Source organism: Cannabis sativa, chromosome 1, assembly GCF_029168945.1.
Source record: "Cannabis sativa cultivar Pink pepper isolate KNU-18-1 chromosome 1, ASM2916894v1, whole genome shotgun sequence".
NCBI classification, from domain to species: domain Eukaryota; kingdom Viridiplantae; phylum Streptophyta; class Magnoliopsida; order Rosales; family Cannabaceae; genus Cannabis; species Cannabis sativa.
Window position 1 is genome coordinate 11,150,937 of NC_083601.1, and position 19,639 is coordinate 11,170,575.

Consider the following 19,639-nt stretch of genomic DNA (forward strand, 5'->3'; position numbering starts at 1 on the left):
TGAAACATACTCCCTCTATGTATAGGTGTCTAAATTATCTTGCACGTGTCTGAATGGAACCTCCCATTCTAATCCTAGATGACGTGTTTCCTACCATTATGCCTATCTAGTTTGGTCTTTCAGATGGTTTTCTTGAAGATGATGACATTAACAATTCCTAACATTTCTTGTTGGAATATCAAGGTTCAGGGAGTCACCAACCCCTGTTGTTTGGTTGGTTTTGACCTAAACACCTTTTTTTTTTTAGTATTTCTCGTCATCACCCTGGTTGTAAATGCGAAGGGTGTGATCTTTAATTTCTTTCAGCTCTCAATGAAAGTAACAAAATATTGACCAAGATTTTCAGCAATTGAATTAATATATTATTATAGAGCTAAATAAAGAAGTTTAAGATCTGAGATTTTTACGTGGTTAGTGCGTTAAAGAATCTTAGTTCACAAGTCACTCTATTAGGATATTGTTTGCTACAACAATGGAGGTCTTCGAAGATTTTAGCAGTGTGTAGGCTTAAGAATCAGATTCCAGTTACAATGAAATGATAGTTTTATTTGCAGGAGTCATGTGATGGGCATGATTAGTAGTCCATTAGGTATATTTCAATTGTTTACTTGATAATAGAGTTATCAGTTGATCCTCTGCATCAAAACCATAAAACAAGCCTAAAGTGAGTGGTAGGTAGAGAAGAGCTGACTTGTCCACCTTTGATGTGATAAGAAATTACATGAGCCACCTAAGGACGCAAGGGAAAGTGTGGATTATTTTCGGCCGTGAAGAGGACCAAAGTCTCAGAGGGTCTCCATGTCCCCACCCCGACTGGGCTGATGGTTGAAATGGAAGCCTTGAAGAAGCATGTTGCACCCAATGTGGGGAGTGAGGCTACGCCTTTCGTAGTAGAGCTCCTTGACGTGGTAGTTGGTAATGCCTCTGAATTGCCCTTAGAGACTTGGGCAACTTGCAGCAGTATTGACGCTTTTGCCCTAGCCCATGCTGCCAAACAACAAGCGATTGGGGCAAGACTCTGAACTTTTTCACTTTAACTTTCGATGTTGCACGTAGCTTTCTTATCTTTGCACATTGCACATGTAGCTTTGTTGGTGGAGAGGGCTGCTGGAGAAACTGGTGCATTGATCACAAAGCTAAAGCAGGCTAAGGCAAATAATTGCGACTTGCACAATGTCAATGACACCTTTCTCACCAAACTTGCTGAGGCCAAGCTTCAAATTTAGAGCTTGAAGAAGGAGAACCAGCTGTTGGAGGCCAACTACGCCCAGCAAGCTCGCCTCATTCGAGGAATGAGGGCTGTTCACGACCTCTACCGTGAGACCATGGAGAATTTTCCTGGGGGAGAGCTTTTCAAATCGTCCAACAGCGCCCATCCTTAAACACCCGAGACTTATAGCCATCTTCTTTTATTGTTTGTTGGTTTTTTTTTATTTTTACCCTTTTTGATTCGCGGAGACAATTAATTTTTGTGCTAACCACGGGACTGGTTGTAATAATAGTAGGCCTTTTACCATTTCCTTCTGGAGCTTTATTTCTGATTTACTAGACTTTTTAGGGGCTGGGTTCATCTTGAAGTACATGGTTCAAATGACCACTACTTTAAAACTTCCCATTAGTTTTTGCCTTTTTTAGTCGATTTGGGGATCATCCATGGACTTAAACTTCTTATCCCTGGAGCCGTAACACTTCTTCCTGCTAACTAATTACTCGCTCGGGAGAACCACTCACCAAGTGTTAGCCCAGAGATGATTTCCTTTGTGGAAGGGGGGAACCTTCACTCTTTTAACATTTCCCAGGCTCTCGCACCTTTACGAAGTTAGGTTTCAGGAGTAATGCCCGCGGTTGTCCCATATCGATTTTTAGGCATTTCTCTTACTTCGATCCTTGTCAGCATGAAGTTTTAGCTTCTTGCACAACCTAACAAACAACTTTTAGGAACTCCACTGAGATCAATAAGAAAGGGATTCAGGCAAATTTTTCTTTTCAAGAATTTTGGCCGAATACGCATCTCATCTCTAGATTTACACAGTTTTAATTTTGAAAATAGTTCTTATCTTTGGTTGCATATGCATGTTGTGCTAATTTTTTTGGCAAGGTGAGTGAAAAAAATTGCAGTTGTCAACCAAGCATATCGATGACTAGGCATATCACCCCTAAATGAGTTGAGAGATTTAAACTCCTCTAAATTCTCGGTCATTTGCTAGAATTCCAACATGTAATACTTATTGGTCCTGAAGAGGGGATCTGGATGTGTGCTTTTTAGCCAAACCTTGTTTTGGGAGGCATAACTTAAGCTATCATCCAGACTGTGCCCTTCTCTTCCATGGCCGCTTGGAGGGGAATCTTTCCAAAAGTTGACAGAGGCTAGGTTAAATTTGACAGTGGTCTCCTGGCTTCCGTAGAGAAAAGCCCTTCCTGCACTAAAATTTAAGTCAAGGCTTCATATCTAGAATTGTAGGTGGAAACCAAGTTGGGTGGCAGACTTTAAGCGGTTCCTCCTTCCAAGAGGGAGGGTTGAAGTCGCGCTGGTCTCTAAGTAACATTTCCATCCATAAGTTTGGAATGTACACTTTTGCCACAATAGAGACCACGTGGCGAAGGTGTAGGTGTCTATGGAATTCCTTTTAAACTGTGCAACATGCTTTTGGTTTCCTTGAAGGAAAGCTAAACCTGCGCCATAACTTGAGCAACTATTCCAGGCTGGGGTCTGCTTTGACACACAAGAGTCACGTTGAATTTTGATATGGCAGACTTTGGCTTTCGCGAGGGAAGGCTAAAGTTGCACAAAAATCTGAGCAATGACTTTGATTTAAAAGACCAAAAGGTGAAACATCATTTGGCGTGCGATAAACTTCAACCAGTCCTTCTTTTCTAGAAAGGAGAGTTGAAGACCTATCGTACCCCCAGTGATCTTTCACACACAAACAACTACGTGCACGCGAGAGTCATGTTGAACTTTTATGTGGCAGACTTCGGCTTTCGCGCGTGAGGAAAGGCTAAAGTTGCACAAAAATTTAAGCGATGACTTCACTTTAAAAGACCAAAGGGTCAAACATCACTGGACTTGCGACAGACTTTAAGCAGTCTTTCTTTTCCGAGAAAGATGGTTGAAGATGTGTCATACCCTCAGTGATCTTTCATGCACGAAAAACTACGTGAATGCGAGAGCCATGTTGAACTTTTATGTGGCAGACTTTGGCTTTCGTGAGAAAAGGCTAAAGTTGCATAAAAATTCAAGTGATGACTTTGCTTTAAAAGACCAAATGGTGAAACATCACTGGGTGTGCGACACACTTCAAGCAGTCTTTCTTATCTGAGAAGGAGGGTTAAAAACGTGTCATACCCCCAGTGATCTTTCATGCACGAAAAACTACGTGCATGCAAGAGTCATGTTGAACTTATGTGGTAGAATTTGGCTTCCGCGAGGAAAGGCTAAAGTTGCACAAAAATTCGAGCAATGACTTTTCTTTAAAAGACCAAAGGGTGAAACATTACTAGGTGTGCGACAGACTTCAAGCAGTCCTTCTTTTTCGGGAAGGAGGGTTGAAGGCGTGTCATACCCCAGTGATCTTTCACGCACGAAAAACTACGTGCATACGAGAGTCATGTTGAACTTTCATGTGGCAGACTTCGGCTTCGGCGAGGAAAGGCTAAAGTTGCACAAAAATTCAAGTGATGACTTCGCTTTAAAATACCAAAGGTATCACTGGGCGTGCGACAAACTTCAAGCAGTCCTTCTCTTCCAGGAAGGAGGGTTGAAAATGTGTCATATCCCCAGTGATCTTTCACGTACGAAAAACTATGTGCATGCGAGTCATATTGAATTTTTATGTGACAGACTTCGGGTTCTGTGAGGAAAGGCTAAAGTTGCACAAAAATTCAAGCGATGACTTCGCTTTAAAAGACCAAAAGGTTAAACATCACTGGGCATGCGACAAACTTCAAGCAATCCTTCTCTTTTGGGAAGGAGGCTTGAAGATGTGTCATACCCCCAGTGATCTTTCATGCACGAAAAACTATGTGCATGCAAGAGTCATGTTAAACTTTTATGTGGCAGACTTTAGCTTCCGCGAGGAAAGGCTAAAGGTTCATAAAAATTCAAGCAATGACTTTTCTTTAAAAGACCAAAGGGTGAAACATCACTGGGCATGCGACAGACTTCAAGCAGTCCTTCCCTTCTGGGAAGGAGGGTTGAAGACGTGTCATACCCCGAGTGATCTTTCACATAGGAAAAACCACGTGCCTGCGCCTCCCGCGCTCTGGAAAGCCTCAGGAGACGTGCACGACTTAGTTTCCCCTAGGATTTCCTGGGCAGTCTGTCACTCAGGGTATCCCCAAGGTACCTAGTAGTTCTCAAGGCAAAGACTCAGACTACAAGCAGAGTAAGCGTTACTCTGATAGATATTTCTTGACTGGTTTATATTGTCTCGAGTTACTTTCTTGGATGTAACTTCAATAGTGATAGTTACATAGAAATGACAGGAATCCTTGTCAATAACCTTCACCAGAAGTGATTTGCCATAACAACACACTTCCTACCAACAACACCATAACCAAGCATGTCTAGAAACTTAGCAGATGTTGGTGATACTAAAGGTAAACTCCCAGCTGTCGTCATTATAGGATCCTAATGTCAATTTTTGATCAACTTCACAGCTCAGCCAAAAGGCAGTGGAAGTAGTTGTCGGTAATGGATCTGACCCTAGCGCAACACCGGTGCTGGGATTCATGTTTAAGGGACCAAAGTCGTGAGCTGGATGAGGTTGTTATATTTGATAACCCTTCGTAAGTTATTCATCATCATCGTTGTTGACCAAAAGTCATTCACTCATTTATTTTGATGATAAACAAATATTTGATTATTATTTGTTACTAATCTTTTCTTGATCATTTTGCAAGCAAGTTCACAGAGTATCTATATTTGCTCGGTAAAGTCAAACATAATCAAAGAAGTAGATTCAACAAGTATATAAACTACTTCATACTTCATAAGAGCAAAAGATTCATCAAGGGATCAACAAGTCAAGACCCTATTCAAAAGAGGTCTTCAAAAAGCTCAAAGTCAAAAGTCAACCCGAAAGTCAAAGTCAAAGTCAAAAGTCAACTCTCGGGAAAATTCAACATGGGATCAAAAACATGCAAATCAAGATAGGAGGCTCATCTACATCAAGACTACTCAAAATAAAATGGTATAAATTTGCTTTAGTCTTGTTAAAGTGTTTTGCATAGTACACTAGGATTTATAAGTTCAAAAGTTTGGCTCACTAACTTGTGCGACAAGTTATTTCACAAAAAATGATATCTAAATTTTCTAAATTGATTTTTAAGATCACATATCATTTAACTAAGAGAACACAACTGGAATTTTTGAAATCGGATAAACGAGTAAAAAGTTATGCACGTTTTAGTTCGAAAAAAATGAACCTTTTGCATCTGGAATTCCGGTTCCCATCCGGAATTCCGGTTGCCAACCGGAATTCCGGTTGTAACCAATCCGGAATTCCGGATCACGGCTGAAGTGGCCTCGAAAAATGTGCTAACGGCTATAAACGGCTAGTTTTCATTCCTACACTATATAAACTCGTTTTTCACTCAAAAATGTAGGTTGGTTGAGCTTCTATTCATCATATAATATCATTCTAAGTGTTCTAAACTAAAGAATTATCATCTTTTCATAAACACACCAACCACACACACTTGAGCCAAACTTGTTCTTATCTTCTCTAGTGTGCTTGCAATTCTCTCTAGGATTTTACTTTGTTTTCCATCTTATTAGAGAGAGTTTGCTTTGTATTTCAAAATTACATATTCATTGTATTGAGAGGTGAGGTTGGCACCGGTAGAAAAACAACTCGGTTGTAGGTGAGGTTGACACCGATTTTGTAAACAACCCGAGAAAAGTGAGATTGGCACTTCAACAATCCGGCGAGGTTGATAGTCCTTGGAAGAAAACTATTGTGAGAGGTTTGGGAAAAACCTTGGTGAAAAATTCCCCGGTTGTAAGGGTTAGTCAAGTCCGTTAACTTGGCTCGATATTGGAACTCAAAGCTAGGTCCATAGCTTTGAAGACCAAGGACGTAGGTGGCATAGTTCTACCGAACCTTGTAAAAATCAAGAGTTTGCATCTTCTAATCCTTAAACTCTTTATTTTACAAGTTTGATTATTTGTCATAATATATTGCTTGCCATATTACTTGCTTTTATTTGATTAAGTGGCTAATTGCTTAATTTTGTGTTAAAAGTTTTGATTTACCGAAATTAGTATAAATTTCCAATTCACCCCCCCTCTTGGAAACATATCTTGGGCTAACAATCGTAACTGGTCTTAGCTTCTTCACCTGGCCCCAACATCTCTCACACCTCGTTGCTTCTGCGTGGTCATGCCTTATTGGACAATGGGGGACTCCGGATTGAGGATACTGGCGGTCTACCTTCTCCTCAAAGAGTTGGCTGGCCAGATCTGAGCTTTTATAAAGACGTATGGGTACTGTGAGGACTTTAAGACCACACACGTTCACTTTCTTCATTTTCTTTGTCTGGACAGGGGCGTAGGCCTTCACTTTCAACAACACCCTTGACCAACACACCTCTGACCTCAGGTCGGCCCCTGTTCATATAGAAGAATTGTATATAATGGACTAAAACTCTTTTTTCCTCTCGTTCTTCTTGAATAAGAAGAAGCTTAGTAGGAATTTTCGTAGAGTTTTATGTAAGTAGTATATAATGTTCTTTTTTTGTCTCGAGAGAGTCATTTTAAAAATATCCTCCCCTTTTCCTATGGAGTGCGAGGGTATTTATAGGCCAGCTTTCTTTCGTGTGCTGGCTAGGTTGATCACATTTAGAGCAGATCTGACCATTGATCTGGTAGGTGGCTGTTTTATCACATGGCATTTAAGGGTGTCAGATTGTACAGACTGGGCATCATACACATGTCGTCCCAGTGTCTTCCTTTTTGAATTTCTCTTATCAATGGTCGTTGAATTATTTAGGCTAGTATGATTGGGCGCGCATGCTCTGTACTATGGCATATCGTGGGGGACAAATCCTGATGCTGTACCTAAAAAAGCCAGGCTACTAAGTCCGTAGTCTGACATGTACAAGCAGAGCCTCCACGAAATGAGGATATAGCCAGCTAGATGTTTTGCAAGACACTCTTGGGCACTTGACGAGAAATTCATACCCTTTTACAGAAGCCTTTGACTTAAGTCCTGCGAGAGTAGTTGGCTTCAATTCCTAGGGTTACGAGAGACTTCTAGCCATGGATGTCTCTCGCATCGCTACCTTGTGGGGGAGTTCCTATCAAAGAGGCCCTATCCATGAGATAAGGCCCCTATCTTCCCTGAATAGTGTTCAAGAGAGTTAACTGGCTACTTATTATACTTAGCCTTTCTAGATTAGGATCTACGTGTCAAGCTTATAAAAATCTAGACAACAATGTCACTCTATTTTCTTCTATAAAATTGAGTGGCGCAGATGACTATATTCTAGATATTCTATCTTGAAATGATATAAATCCTCGATCTTAGAAAATCTTCTACTTGTATATGCTTGCTAAAGGCAACTTAAGCTTATAGTTAGATAAGTAGTGGTGGTCCAAGCTAGAATAAAACTCAAGATATATTTAGTATAAATCTAAGTCTTTGAATTAATTTTAGATTCCAAATAGATATTTTAAATTTCAGTTTCCAGAATACATTGGATAGTACAATATAACTTTCACAAGTTGTCAATATCAATTTTCTACAATGGATCTGAACTGTATGTTAATCTATGGATTATGAGATTTGTATTCTATGACCAGAATCTACTTGAACTATTCTAAGAACTCTTTGTTGTAACTAGACCTAAGTTATCAAAAGACATAACCATAATAATATATCTATGGCATTCGTATCTTGTTCATAGTAGTTTTGACAAGATCAGTCTCTGTAAAGAGAAAATATGCCTATATCCACTTAAAAGTAGGATCATCTGTATTCAAACATATGGGTGTACATATAGGGTTGGATATGAGTTATCGTTAAATTCTCAACAACGATCACTCTATATTTTACCTTATACAAAGAAATTTTAAATGTTTAAAAATTTTTATGAATTTCTAGCACTGTTGAAAAGATATTAAGGTAAGTGGTTAAAGATCTTGCGAATTGATAGGGGTGGAAAAATATTTGGTTATGCAGTTCAAAGATCATTAAGTTTAACTTTTAATAGTATTCAAACTTACCTCCTTAGAAATCCAGATTACATATTGATGAAAGTGAAAGATTTATGATTAGTTACTGGTAGCTGCCTAAGTCCTTCTAGAGAAATACCCTAGTGATAAGAAAACTTCAAAATGATGGAATTGTTATATACTTAGTGTATACCATTACTAGAATCATGGATGTCCTGATTGTGAACATAAGAAAAGCTAGAATTATTAACTTACGTTTGCAAGTTTGATAGCTATTCTAATGTGATTAGGGGTGGACATCCTATGGTCATTAAGATAAGATAGTGTTTGTTTCAACAAATACTAATTTTCTAAGAATATGACTAAATCTGAAAGTAAAATAGGAGGAGATATTTTTATTCCAAAGTGTTCTATCATCATATTCTATATAAGATGGTCCCATTGCCTCTGTTGTCTTAACACAACCGATGAGGTCAATACCATTAATGTTCCTAGATAGAAAGTCACAGTACCTTGTTATAGTGGAAGGGTTTCAAGGAACAAACCCTATTATGGCATGGAAGACACTTGTGATAAAATCCATTATTAGTTTAAACAAGTAATGGATAGTTAGAATAAGGAACTAAGAAGCAAAGCTAAGAGAACTATGGTTAAAACTATTCATATGGAGTAACCAAAAGTTTTTTATTACAAGGACAAGAAGGAAATTTTTTGATAATAAGTCTATTCAATGGACTTAACAAAACTTTCCGATCTTATTATCATAGGTTTGAGATTATCTAAACCTATGGCTTGTGGTATGCCTAGTAATTTACTTACTCTAGTGCAAGCAACTTACTTTAGTAAGATGCTGGAGCATTTTTTTTCTAAGATCCTAACGAAAATGCCATCTGTAATTATTAAGAAGCTCTTTTTACTAAAAAAGAATTTTTTAAGGGGCAATCGTTATACCCAAAATTTGGTTGGAGGACACGTGTCATGATAAAAGAAATGTGAATCGATGCGATATCTTTTTATGGAATAACTCATTAATTACATAAGTATCAGAGTATATTTGTAACCCACTGACTGTAAGGTCTTAGGCGAGGAATCAATGTACAAACTGGCACTTAGTATATTAGCGAGAAACCTGCATATGTCGCTAAAGGTGAATCGCGAGGCACCAGAGAAAATTGACGCATACCTTAGCTTGCAATAAGCAAACTAAATGTAAAAGTCAGATTTGCTCGAAGAACAAGTATGCGAGATAACCATCTCGCTGTGAGAAGACTTCCTATATCTTCATTCAACTAACAGGAGCGAGGCTCATAACCCTAGCAAGTCAGAAGATTTCTTTATACCCGCGATCGACATAAGACATGCATTGTCGACCTCCAAAAGAAGAATGGTCCCAGCTCGCTATTGGGATCATTATAATCAAGTTTCTGTCGAGACATCTCAAGATTCACCAATTGAAGTCGTGTTTAATACACAATATTCTAACCCAGTAAAAGCGGGAAAATCACAGCTATATGATTTTTAAAATCATAAACCGCGTTTATGATACAAAACATGTAATCAAATCCCACGATTTTAGGAATGATTGCTGTAAAATTATTTCGGCCAACTTTGTAATTAATTGCCCACTATGTAATTATAAATAGTGGCAAACAATCTCAAAAAGGGACGAAAAAACTCATATGAAAGATGTTTTAAAAAAAAATACTCAAAAATCTAAATAAGATTGACTCGTGGACTATGCGAAATTTTAACTGCAAAACCATGTAAAAAACCCTGTGTTCATTTTTTATTTTTCTATTTGTTTTTTTTTTGTGTGGAATTATTACCCTGAGGCTCAAATTTGATTAACGAAAATCTACGTTAACAGTAGCAGTGAAAGCACACCATAAATTCGAGCATATCACAAAAAATACCTAGTCTACCGACATGACATGATCCCATATTTTTATGATACAACACGACATGATCCATATTTTAAAAAACCAAAAAAAAAAAATATGGTTTGATTTAACTTGGCACACGCGTACTTAAAAAAATAGTGGTGAAAGGTATTTCAAAAAAAAAAAAAAAAAACTTAAAATATTAAGTTATAAACGGAAAAACTTAAATATTTTTGACGTCAATTAATAATTCAATTATATCATATATTATAATGATTTAATAAATTGAAAATATACAAAACCAAACAGGTAAATATCCAACAAACAAGAACTGAAAAATTTATATTTCTAATAATAATATGTTCAAGAAGAAAAGTATTATGATATATTGAAATTATTCATTTTTCTTTTTTTGACTTTTCTATAAAATGTTGTAATATCCCATCATATAATTTATATATCATGTTCATGTGTGTGTTGAATAATAAGACCACAAAAGTCACTGAACTCACATCACATCGTCGATTAATTTATTTATTTTATTGGATTAGGTTAATTTATAGGAAGTTTTAGATGCATGTTTTCTAATAATATATTTTTCATAGTATCAAAATTGTATGAATACTACATATTTATAATGTAATTAAGGATTAACACAAAGTCAACATGGTCACTGTTCATCGTACTATTGCAACAGTATGCAGTTGCGGTCACAGTTGCTCTGATCTTTAGGATTTTATTGTTTCAACTTTAATTTTTTAATCAAAAAAAGAAAAATGAGTCACAACGCCTATGGAGGCAACCAAACAATGAAAGCAATATATCTCAGATGGAATCAGAAACCCAAAATGCTAAACCCCTACCCTCTCGATTTTCTCCTGGGACTCGGCCAGAACAAGGCACGAGTAGTAGAGGACGGAGGATTGCTATGAGAACCCCTGAGGATATCAATGCATCCAGCACCCCAAAGAGGAGAGGGAGACCACCGAAGAACAAAGCGAAGCTTGCAGCAACGCCAAAATCTTTCAAAGGAAAGAAACAATCGAAGTCTAGAGCGGGAAAACGATCGTCAATACTAAGCCAATGGGAAGGTAGTTCTTTTGATCTAACTGTGAATCTTGATAATCACTTTGTAGTAATTGAAAAAAATGCAAGGCCTACTACAAGTTGTATCATCACCGAAATCACAGACACCACAACGAACCAAGTTGAAGATGACAGCAAGCAGAAGGATTTTTGTTTCGGGGCTATGGAGACTTGCCCAAAAAAGTCTCCACAGTCGCCATGAAAATACTATCTTGGAACTGTCGTGGACTCGGGAACTCCACGACGGTTCGCCAATTGACGGCACTAGTCCGTCAACACAACCCCGAGGTGGTCATTTTGTCTGAAGTTCGACTACCAAACACAAAGTTCTCCAGAGTTTGCACCAGGATGAAATTCGAAGGATCGCACTATGTCCCTCCTATTGGAAGGGCAGGGGGTCTTGGATTATGTTGGATGAAAGGAGTCAATTGCAATATACAATTCGCAAGCCGCTTCTTAATCATTGGTGAAATCTCTTCGGATCCTCCTGGCTGCGTTTGGAAACTTTTTGGCACATATGGACCACCAAATGGAAATGACAAAGAACAGTTCTGGAATCAAATGGGGGAATTAGCTCTGAATGCGAATACCCCAATCCTACTTTGTGGGGATATGAATGGGACATTGAAGGACTCGGAATGTTTTCACTATGTTCGACGAAGTAACCCATCTAGATATGCATTCGACTTTCGTCGAATGGTTCAAAGAGTGGGATTGATCGATCTCGGATACTTGGGGCCTGCTTTCACATGGGTTAAAGGTGGGAATGGCAGCCAATCAGGAGGAGCGGTGAAACGGGCAAGGCTTGATCATGGGTTGGCTTCACCGGAATGGCGAATCCTCTTCCCCAATGCAATCATTAACCACCTTTCGGCTACTGGATCGGACCACAGACCTCTATTACTTGATACCACAGCTGGTGTAAACTGTAGAAGACGCTCTTTCAAGTATGAGAACATGTGGATGCGAGACCCAAGGTGTTGCTGGGTGGTTAAAGAAGCCTGGGCTAGTCAATGCCACCACAATCCAATGATCAATTTCAACAGGAAATTAAAAGCAACACGTGTAAAACTCAAGACGTGGAATACACACCAATTCAAGGAAGTCAAAAAACAAGTTCAAGATGCAACTGAGATTCTGAAAAAAACTGAAATGGAGAATCCATTGAATGGTCATGCGGTCGAAGAAGCCAAAATGCAACTTAATGAAGCACTCCTTAGAGAAGAAATACACTGGAAACAAAAATCAAGGGTGCAATGGTTGCAAGAGGGAGACATGTGCTCTAAATTCTTCATGTCCTCAACCGTAGTTCGCCGTCGAAGAAACTATATTCAATGCATCAAAGACTCACGGGATGGCGTCTGGATAAGAGACCAAAGTCGAATAGCCAACTGCTTTCTTGACAAATTTAGAGAAAGCTTCAAAAATCCAACAAACCGTACATCACCAATTCCTACTGACTTATTCCAACAAGTAGTTACTCCAGGGGAGAGATATAGCATGTGCTCTATTCCTTCTACAAATGAGATGGAAGAGGCGATTTCGGAAATGGGGAATGATAAAGCCCCGGGTCCAGACGGATTCCCACCAAGTTTTTATCACCACCATTGGAACACGGTGCAACCTGACCTTTTCCAACTGATCACCCACTTTTTCAAACACAATGAATTGCCAAGTTACATAAATGACACTTCTATCGTCCTCATCCCCAAGAAGGACTCACCTTCCCTTGTCACGGATTATCGTCCAATCGCGCTGTGCAACACAACTTACAAGATTATATCAAAGATTATTGCCTCCCGATTACGCCCGTTCCTCCAAAGAATCATCTCGCCTAATCAAGCGGCCTTTGTTAAAGGTCGACACATCGCGGAGAACACAATGATCGCACGAGAAATCATTCATTCCATGAAGAAGAGGAAAGGGAAAGGGGGATACATGCTCATTAAAATTGATTTGGAAAAGGCCTACGATAAGATGAGTTGGGAGTTTGTCATTCACGTTCTTGGTATGATGGGATTCCCAAGCATGTTCATTGATTGGATAAAGAAGTGTATCTCGGTCTCAACAATCAAAGTGTTGCTCAATGGATCCATTGTGGGAAAATTCTCTCCAGAGCAAGGTTTAAGACAGGGAGACCCGCTCTCCCCATCGTTATTCATACTTGCAGCTGAGACCTTATCAAGGCTACTCCTTTCAAAAGAAGAGGCTGGGTTGCTAAAAGGATTCAAACTTTCGAGAAGAGGTTCGGCCATCACGCATCTCATGTTCGCAGATGACATTATCCTTTTTGGACAAGCCTCCATGAAAGAAGCTAAAGCATTTCGCGACTGCCTAAACTCGTACTGCGAGTGGTCAGGACAAGCAGTAAATGGTCTCAAGTCGTCCATTTTCTTCTCTAAAGGTGTTAGCCCAAGAAAAGCTCAATCTATTTCCCAACTGTTGGGCATGAAAAGAATGAACAACAAAGCTACATATCTTGGTCTACCACTCTTCCGATCAATCAAAAAAACTGAGGACACGAGCCACTTAGTGGAAAGGGTCCTCAAACGTGTTCAAGGTTGGAAGGCGAAGCTTCTCTCTAGCGCTGGTAAGACATGCTTGATCAAATCAGTAGGCTCAGCATTAGCAAATTATGTGACTTCCTCGGACGTTATCCCTGTGTCAACTGCCAACAAAATTGATAGAGTCCTTAGGGACTTTTGGTGGGGAGATACGGATGAAAAGAGAACGTTACACACGGTATCTTGGACAAAACTGTGCACTCCTAAAGTGACTGGGGGCCTTGGATTCCGGTCAACCATTGCTACGAACAAAGCGTTCCTACTGAAATGGGCATGGAAAATTCTTATGGATGAAAACAGTCTGTGGGGGAAGCTAATGAAGGAAAGATACTTGCAGAACCAGAGTTTTTTGGACTTGGAAATCAAAAGCCAAGATTCAGTGATGTGGAAGGCAATTCTCAGGGAGAGATCATCACTCACAAAAGGCCTTTGTAAAAGAATTGGAGACGGCAGAAACACCTCCATATGGTTCGACCCATGGGTACCAGGGGGATGTCTCCAACCGGCCCCTCGACTTGATGCCACATGTGGCATCAGCATGGTGAGTAACTTCATCCACAACAATGAATGGGATCATGCCTTAGTGAGAAAGTGGTTTAATGAAGATGACTCAAAAAGGATACTCAACATATCGCTTCCAAACAACCAATCCAAAGATTCATGGCTATGGCTACCAGAACCGAATGGTAATTTTTCTATTAAGTCAGCCTATAGACTATCCTTGAATATTAACATAAGCAGGCCTGATTATGCTAAATGGAGAACTCTCTGGGGTGCACGGATCCACAACCGACTCAAGATGCTCTGGTGGAAAATTCTATCTAATAGTCTTCTCACTAGAGCCAGACTAAGTATGGTATTTAACATGGACTCAATCCTATGCCCCCTCTGTAATTTGGGTGATGAGAATTCGATTCATTTACTTTGGAGCTGTGCTTTCGCGAGAGCAATTTGGTTTGGCTGTTTGTGGCAAGTACGGACTGATTCTCTCACGACTTCAAGCTGGGACGAGTGGCTAGCATGGTTCTCTGATGAAAATAATCGTCCCAACCGAATGCATTTTCACCTTTTCCTGGGAGGGGCTGCTGCTATATTTGCAGAAATTTGGAGAATTAGGAATAAATTCACGCATGATCATATTCAAGACCCGATACCAGTCGCGATCAGCCACATAAATCGTCGAATTAGGGAGCTAACTGCCGTGCAAGATGGTTTCTGCAACAGCCAGTTATGCTGGCTCCCTCCTCCTCCTGGTTGGCTAATGTGTAACACAGATATTTCTCTGGGAAACAATGATGCGGTAGGAGCAGCAATCTTTAGGAATGACAAAGGCCAAACGATTAAAATCCACACATTTCAATGCTACTACAGGGACTCTCTTGCAGGGGAAATGTTTGCTTTAGTTAAAGGAGCAGAATTAGCGAGTTCTATGGGATACAGCAATGTCATATTCCAAAGTGACTCAAAGAACGCAATTGATGCACTTCAGAGTAACCGATCCTCTACAAGCACTCAGCATCACAACATACAAAGCCTTCTTGAAAGATTTCATTGTGCAGCAGCCTCACTTAACCTGTGGGAGGCTAATTGGATCCAAAGGAATTGTAATGGTGTAGCCCATGAAGCGGCCCGATGGGCAAATCGAAACAGAGTGTTTGGCAACTTCGATTTGGCCAATTTTGGTGGTTCCCTGTATCCTTGGGATACGGATGGCCACTCGTTAACTTAGCTTAGTTCCTTCCTTTTTTTTAGTGTTGTTTCGGTTTTTAGTTAGTTTTCCTACTGGTTTGTATTCTCTTTTGAACGTTTGTTCCTTGCTTCTCCCCTGTTCTGTGGGGGTTTGTTTTGCTTCGCTTTCGCGACTCTTAATCAAAAAAAAAAAAAAAATATTATCAAGTTATTCATGTATATGAGCTACCATCAAATTTTTTTTTTTTATAACCAATAATATAGACACATATTTATAGGGATATGATTTTATGGTGTTATACTTTTACGGAATGTATTCTGTGGTATGTTAGATCTCAGAGTACGTTTCTACTTTTTAATTCTAATTACCCATAGATCAATCTCAGCCGTCAGATCAAATAACTTCCTTATCTGACGGCTACCGTACATTACGGATTACAATCCGTGAAAGTCTATAATAACGGGATAAAATCATATCCCCATATTTATATCCCAATAATGTGATGAGAGTACTGAGTACGTAGTACTGGTATATAAATATGTGTATATTATTGGTTATATGGAAAAAAAAATGGTTATATTATGATATGATCAACTTATAGGCTATAGCTTCATGCAAACTGAAATCGTCATGATGATAACCGTTTATTAGTGATGAATGAAGGCCTTTGATTATGTAATAAACCTAACCATCATAGGTTAGCCGTTATATTTCGATAGATATATCAGTTGGGATGTGGAATATAAGGAGGGGTAGTTACAACCTCCTTAGATTTTTAATTAAAATTATAATAATAATTAATAAGAAAAATAAACAGCACTAGTTTTTAATCAATAAAAACTCCCCCAAAGATCATGCAGAGAGAAAAGTTGAGGGTACATATTATCATAAATAATAATAATAATAATAATAAGAACAGAATCAAACGCGTTGTGTAACCAGAAAAGAGAGTCGTTATAGAAAATAGCGGTTTTGCGGTTCATGCCAACGACCCTCTCCTCCAATATTTTTATAAGTTAGTTCATAATTAATCGAATGCAAGTACTACTTGTACTAATATATATATACAAATTAAAAACCACTTCCTCCCAATATGTAAGAAGAAGAAGAAGAAAAAAAAGAACACTAGTGATTAAAGTTTTGTTATTATTATTATTATTTTGTGATGTTTTTATATCTAATTATTTAAGAAGAGTGTTGTTATATGAAGGGTGGGGATCGAATTAAGGGTTCGTGGAGCCCACAAGAAGATGAGACTCTGAAAAAGCTAGTGGAACAACATGGCCCACGAAACTGGTCCGTAATAAGCACAGGCATAATTGGTCGCTCCGGTAAATCTTGCCGATTGAGGTGGTGTAATCAGCTGTGCCCGAGTGTACAGCACCGTCCTTTTACGCCAGAAGAAGATTCCATGATCATCCAGGCCCACGCAGCCCACGGAAACAAGTGGGCCACCATAGCCAGACTCCTCCCAGGCCGTACAGACAACGCCATCAAGAACCACTGGAATTCCACTCTCCGCCGAGGCCGCCGCGCCGGAGATAAGTTCTCCTCCTCCTCCTTTACGTCTGATTCTGATTCCGTTTTTCCGAAGGCCCTGTCAGTTGGAGGATCGGAATCTTCTGAGTCGGAACCTGAGCCGGCGATGAAGCGGCAGTGCTTGTTGCGATCTTCGCCGTTGGAGAGCAATAATGTTATCAATAGCGAAGGAGTGGGTGGGATCGTGACCTCGCTTACGCTATCGCCGCCGGGGGAGAGCTCGGTGTCGGCGGCGGAGGTTAAGTTAAACAACGTTGTTTTGAAGAGGGAGGAGGAGTCGCTGATGTTCGCGGCGAGTGGTGGTCATCGGGAGAGGTGTACGGCGAAGATCGGAGAAACGTGTTGGATTACAGATATTCAGCGAATGATTTCTAAAGAGGTGAAGAATTACATTGATACTTTACGGGCCCAAGATGGGCTTGCAATTGGGCTTCAGGCCTCGGTTGAAAAAAGGTCCTCTCTATAATTAATTAAGTAAAGAATTTAGGTTACTATTAATTAATTTGTTTCTCCAGAGTCATTAGTTTATCTGTCAATATCACTTTTTTTTTTCCTTTCAGTTTGTCAGTTTCTGATGCGTGTAATGATAATTGGCCATTTAATTTAGTCGAGTTTTTATGATCATTTTCCGATCAGTTTTTTCTTTTTTTCCATCAAATATATCTTTATGGTCTGACCTAAAAAAAATAAAGTAGGCATTACACTTCACCAATTTCCAAGTGTATCAATATCATAGCATAGTGTCACGAACCGGTTATTTGGACATTTCCAAGTAGGGGACGTGCGGCACTTTGAGCTAGCAGGTGAGTCTAAATGTGCTTGCACATGTACAGTGCAACCATGAAGTATGAGCAATCACAACATAAATCATTATAAAAGATCAATCTCACACAACTCACAAGTAAACACATAGACAAATGACTTAATAATCCAATAAAGATAACAAATAGGCATTGGATAGACAAAATAGAAGCATACATTTGGAAGTATAGATAAATGTCGTTTTATTAATATATTGAGTTGATTTGGCAAGGGAGTACACAATTGGAGCCCTATCATGCTAGTGACAAGGTGCTTCATAAGTCACCAGATCACTCCCCCTAAAGAGCTTGATGGGGTTTCAAGAGATTTCCAGTTTCAAATATGATTTTAGCTTTACTGACAAGTGAAGGAAATTACAAACAAAATGCAAGATTGACTAATGATCAAGCACCAAGGCATGTTCATGTTACAAAATGGCCCCTTATGGATACGACATGAGCCAATACGACACATTCTCCCCCACATAATTTCGTCGTGTCCCTGACGAACCTACTACATGACCTTCATTCTTCTGAAAAAACTAATGCAATTCTATCGCCTTCTCCTGACTGATCTCATCCTCAGTGAGGCCCTTCCATTTGATCATGTATTCTTTTCTCTTCTTTCTCTTCACATGAATAGTTCTTTCTTCTGGTTCTCTGCTGTTGTGTCGTCGTATGCTGATGTCATTCCTGGTACACTGGTTGCAAGTTGGATATTTAGGATCTTCATGATACGGCTTGAGGTTGCTGACGTGAAGGACCGGGTGTATCTTCATCCATGTAGGTAGTTCAACTTTGTACAAGGCTAGCCCGACCGGGTGTATCTTCATCCATGTAGGTAGTTCGACTTTGTAGAAGGCTAGCCCAAGTTTGGAGATGAATGGAACAAGGCCCTCGTATTTACGTATGAGTTTGGTGTCATTGTTCTCTCGAAATCTCAGTTGTCCTTGTTCTGTACAATACAAGTCACAGCCTCTTGTATGAATAAAGAACTTTCTAATATTTATATATAATTGTGAGTCGACAAACTCAATAAGAAAAGCATAAATATAATCATAAATATATATCCAGAACATAATCAGGCGCCCATACACCTAATCACGATCTGATAACTGAGTCAGGATCGTTCTCGACAAGGTATGACTAACTGCAAATCCAGTCTATACTCAGTACTCTAGTCATACTGATGTGGTAGCAGTTAATTCATACTATCTTGAGGCCTAGCATATGGCATCTCTGTGCAACTCTATGTACACTTCAATGATACCTTGATATGCTAATCTGATGGCCATTGATTTTCCTAACATATATTTATTAGTACCTCGGTGCAACTCTATGTACACCTCACTGATACCCTGATATGCTATTCTGACGGCAACTAACATGTACGCTAAATATGTATACTAATCTTACCTCATTTCCAAATTCAGGTGTGTCAGTCTACCTGAATGGAATTGCTGCTCGATGATTTACAGGCCCCTAAGTCACAATATTTGTAAAACTAGTGAGTGACACGCTAAATAATTTTTCGGTGACTTAAAATCAAAACTAAAAGTTTTCCTATCGATGGATAACATGGCAATACCCTAAATATCATAAAAATGGAAAAATCTAAGATGCCCTAAAATGCCCCAACCGGTAAACCAGTTCCCAACCGGAAGACTGGTTCTGTGGGGTCTGTCAGGGGAGGAACCAGTAGACCGGTTCTTACAGGTCCAAACTAAATCGGTCGATCCGTTCAGTGTAGGAACTACAAAAGTACTTCCAAGCAAACCAGATTGACCCCAAATGAAACCAAACCTTCCAGACCTCCTAATTAAACCACAACAAGAATAATTCAAGTAATAAAACCCAACAATCATTCAAAAACTAAAAACACCATGGAAGATCAAAGTTTGAAC

General features: G+C 39.3%; 1 protein-coding gene across 1 annotated transcript; it reads left to right on the top strand.

The window, feature by feature from the left end:
- Positions 1-16,341: 16,341 nt before the first annotated feature.
- On the top strand, positions 16,342-17,559 carry LOC115705028 (transcription factor MYB77). Its single transcript, XM_030632262.2, has one exon. It carries the CDS (start codon positions 16,601-16,603, stop codon positions 17,399-17,401), a length of 801 nt encoding a protein of 266 aa, XP_030488122.2. The 5' UTR covers positions 16,342-16,600; the 3' UTR covers positions 17,402-17,559.
- The last annotated feature ends 2,080 nt before the right edge of the window (positions 17,560-19,639 follow it).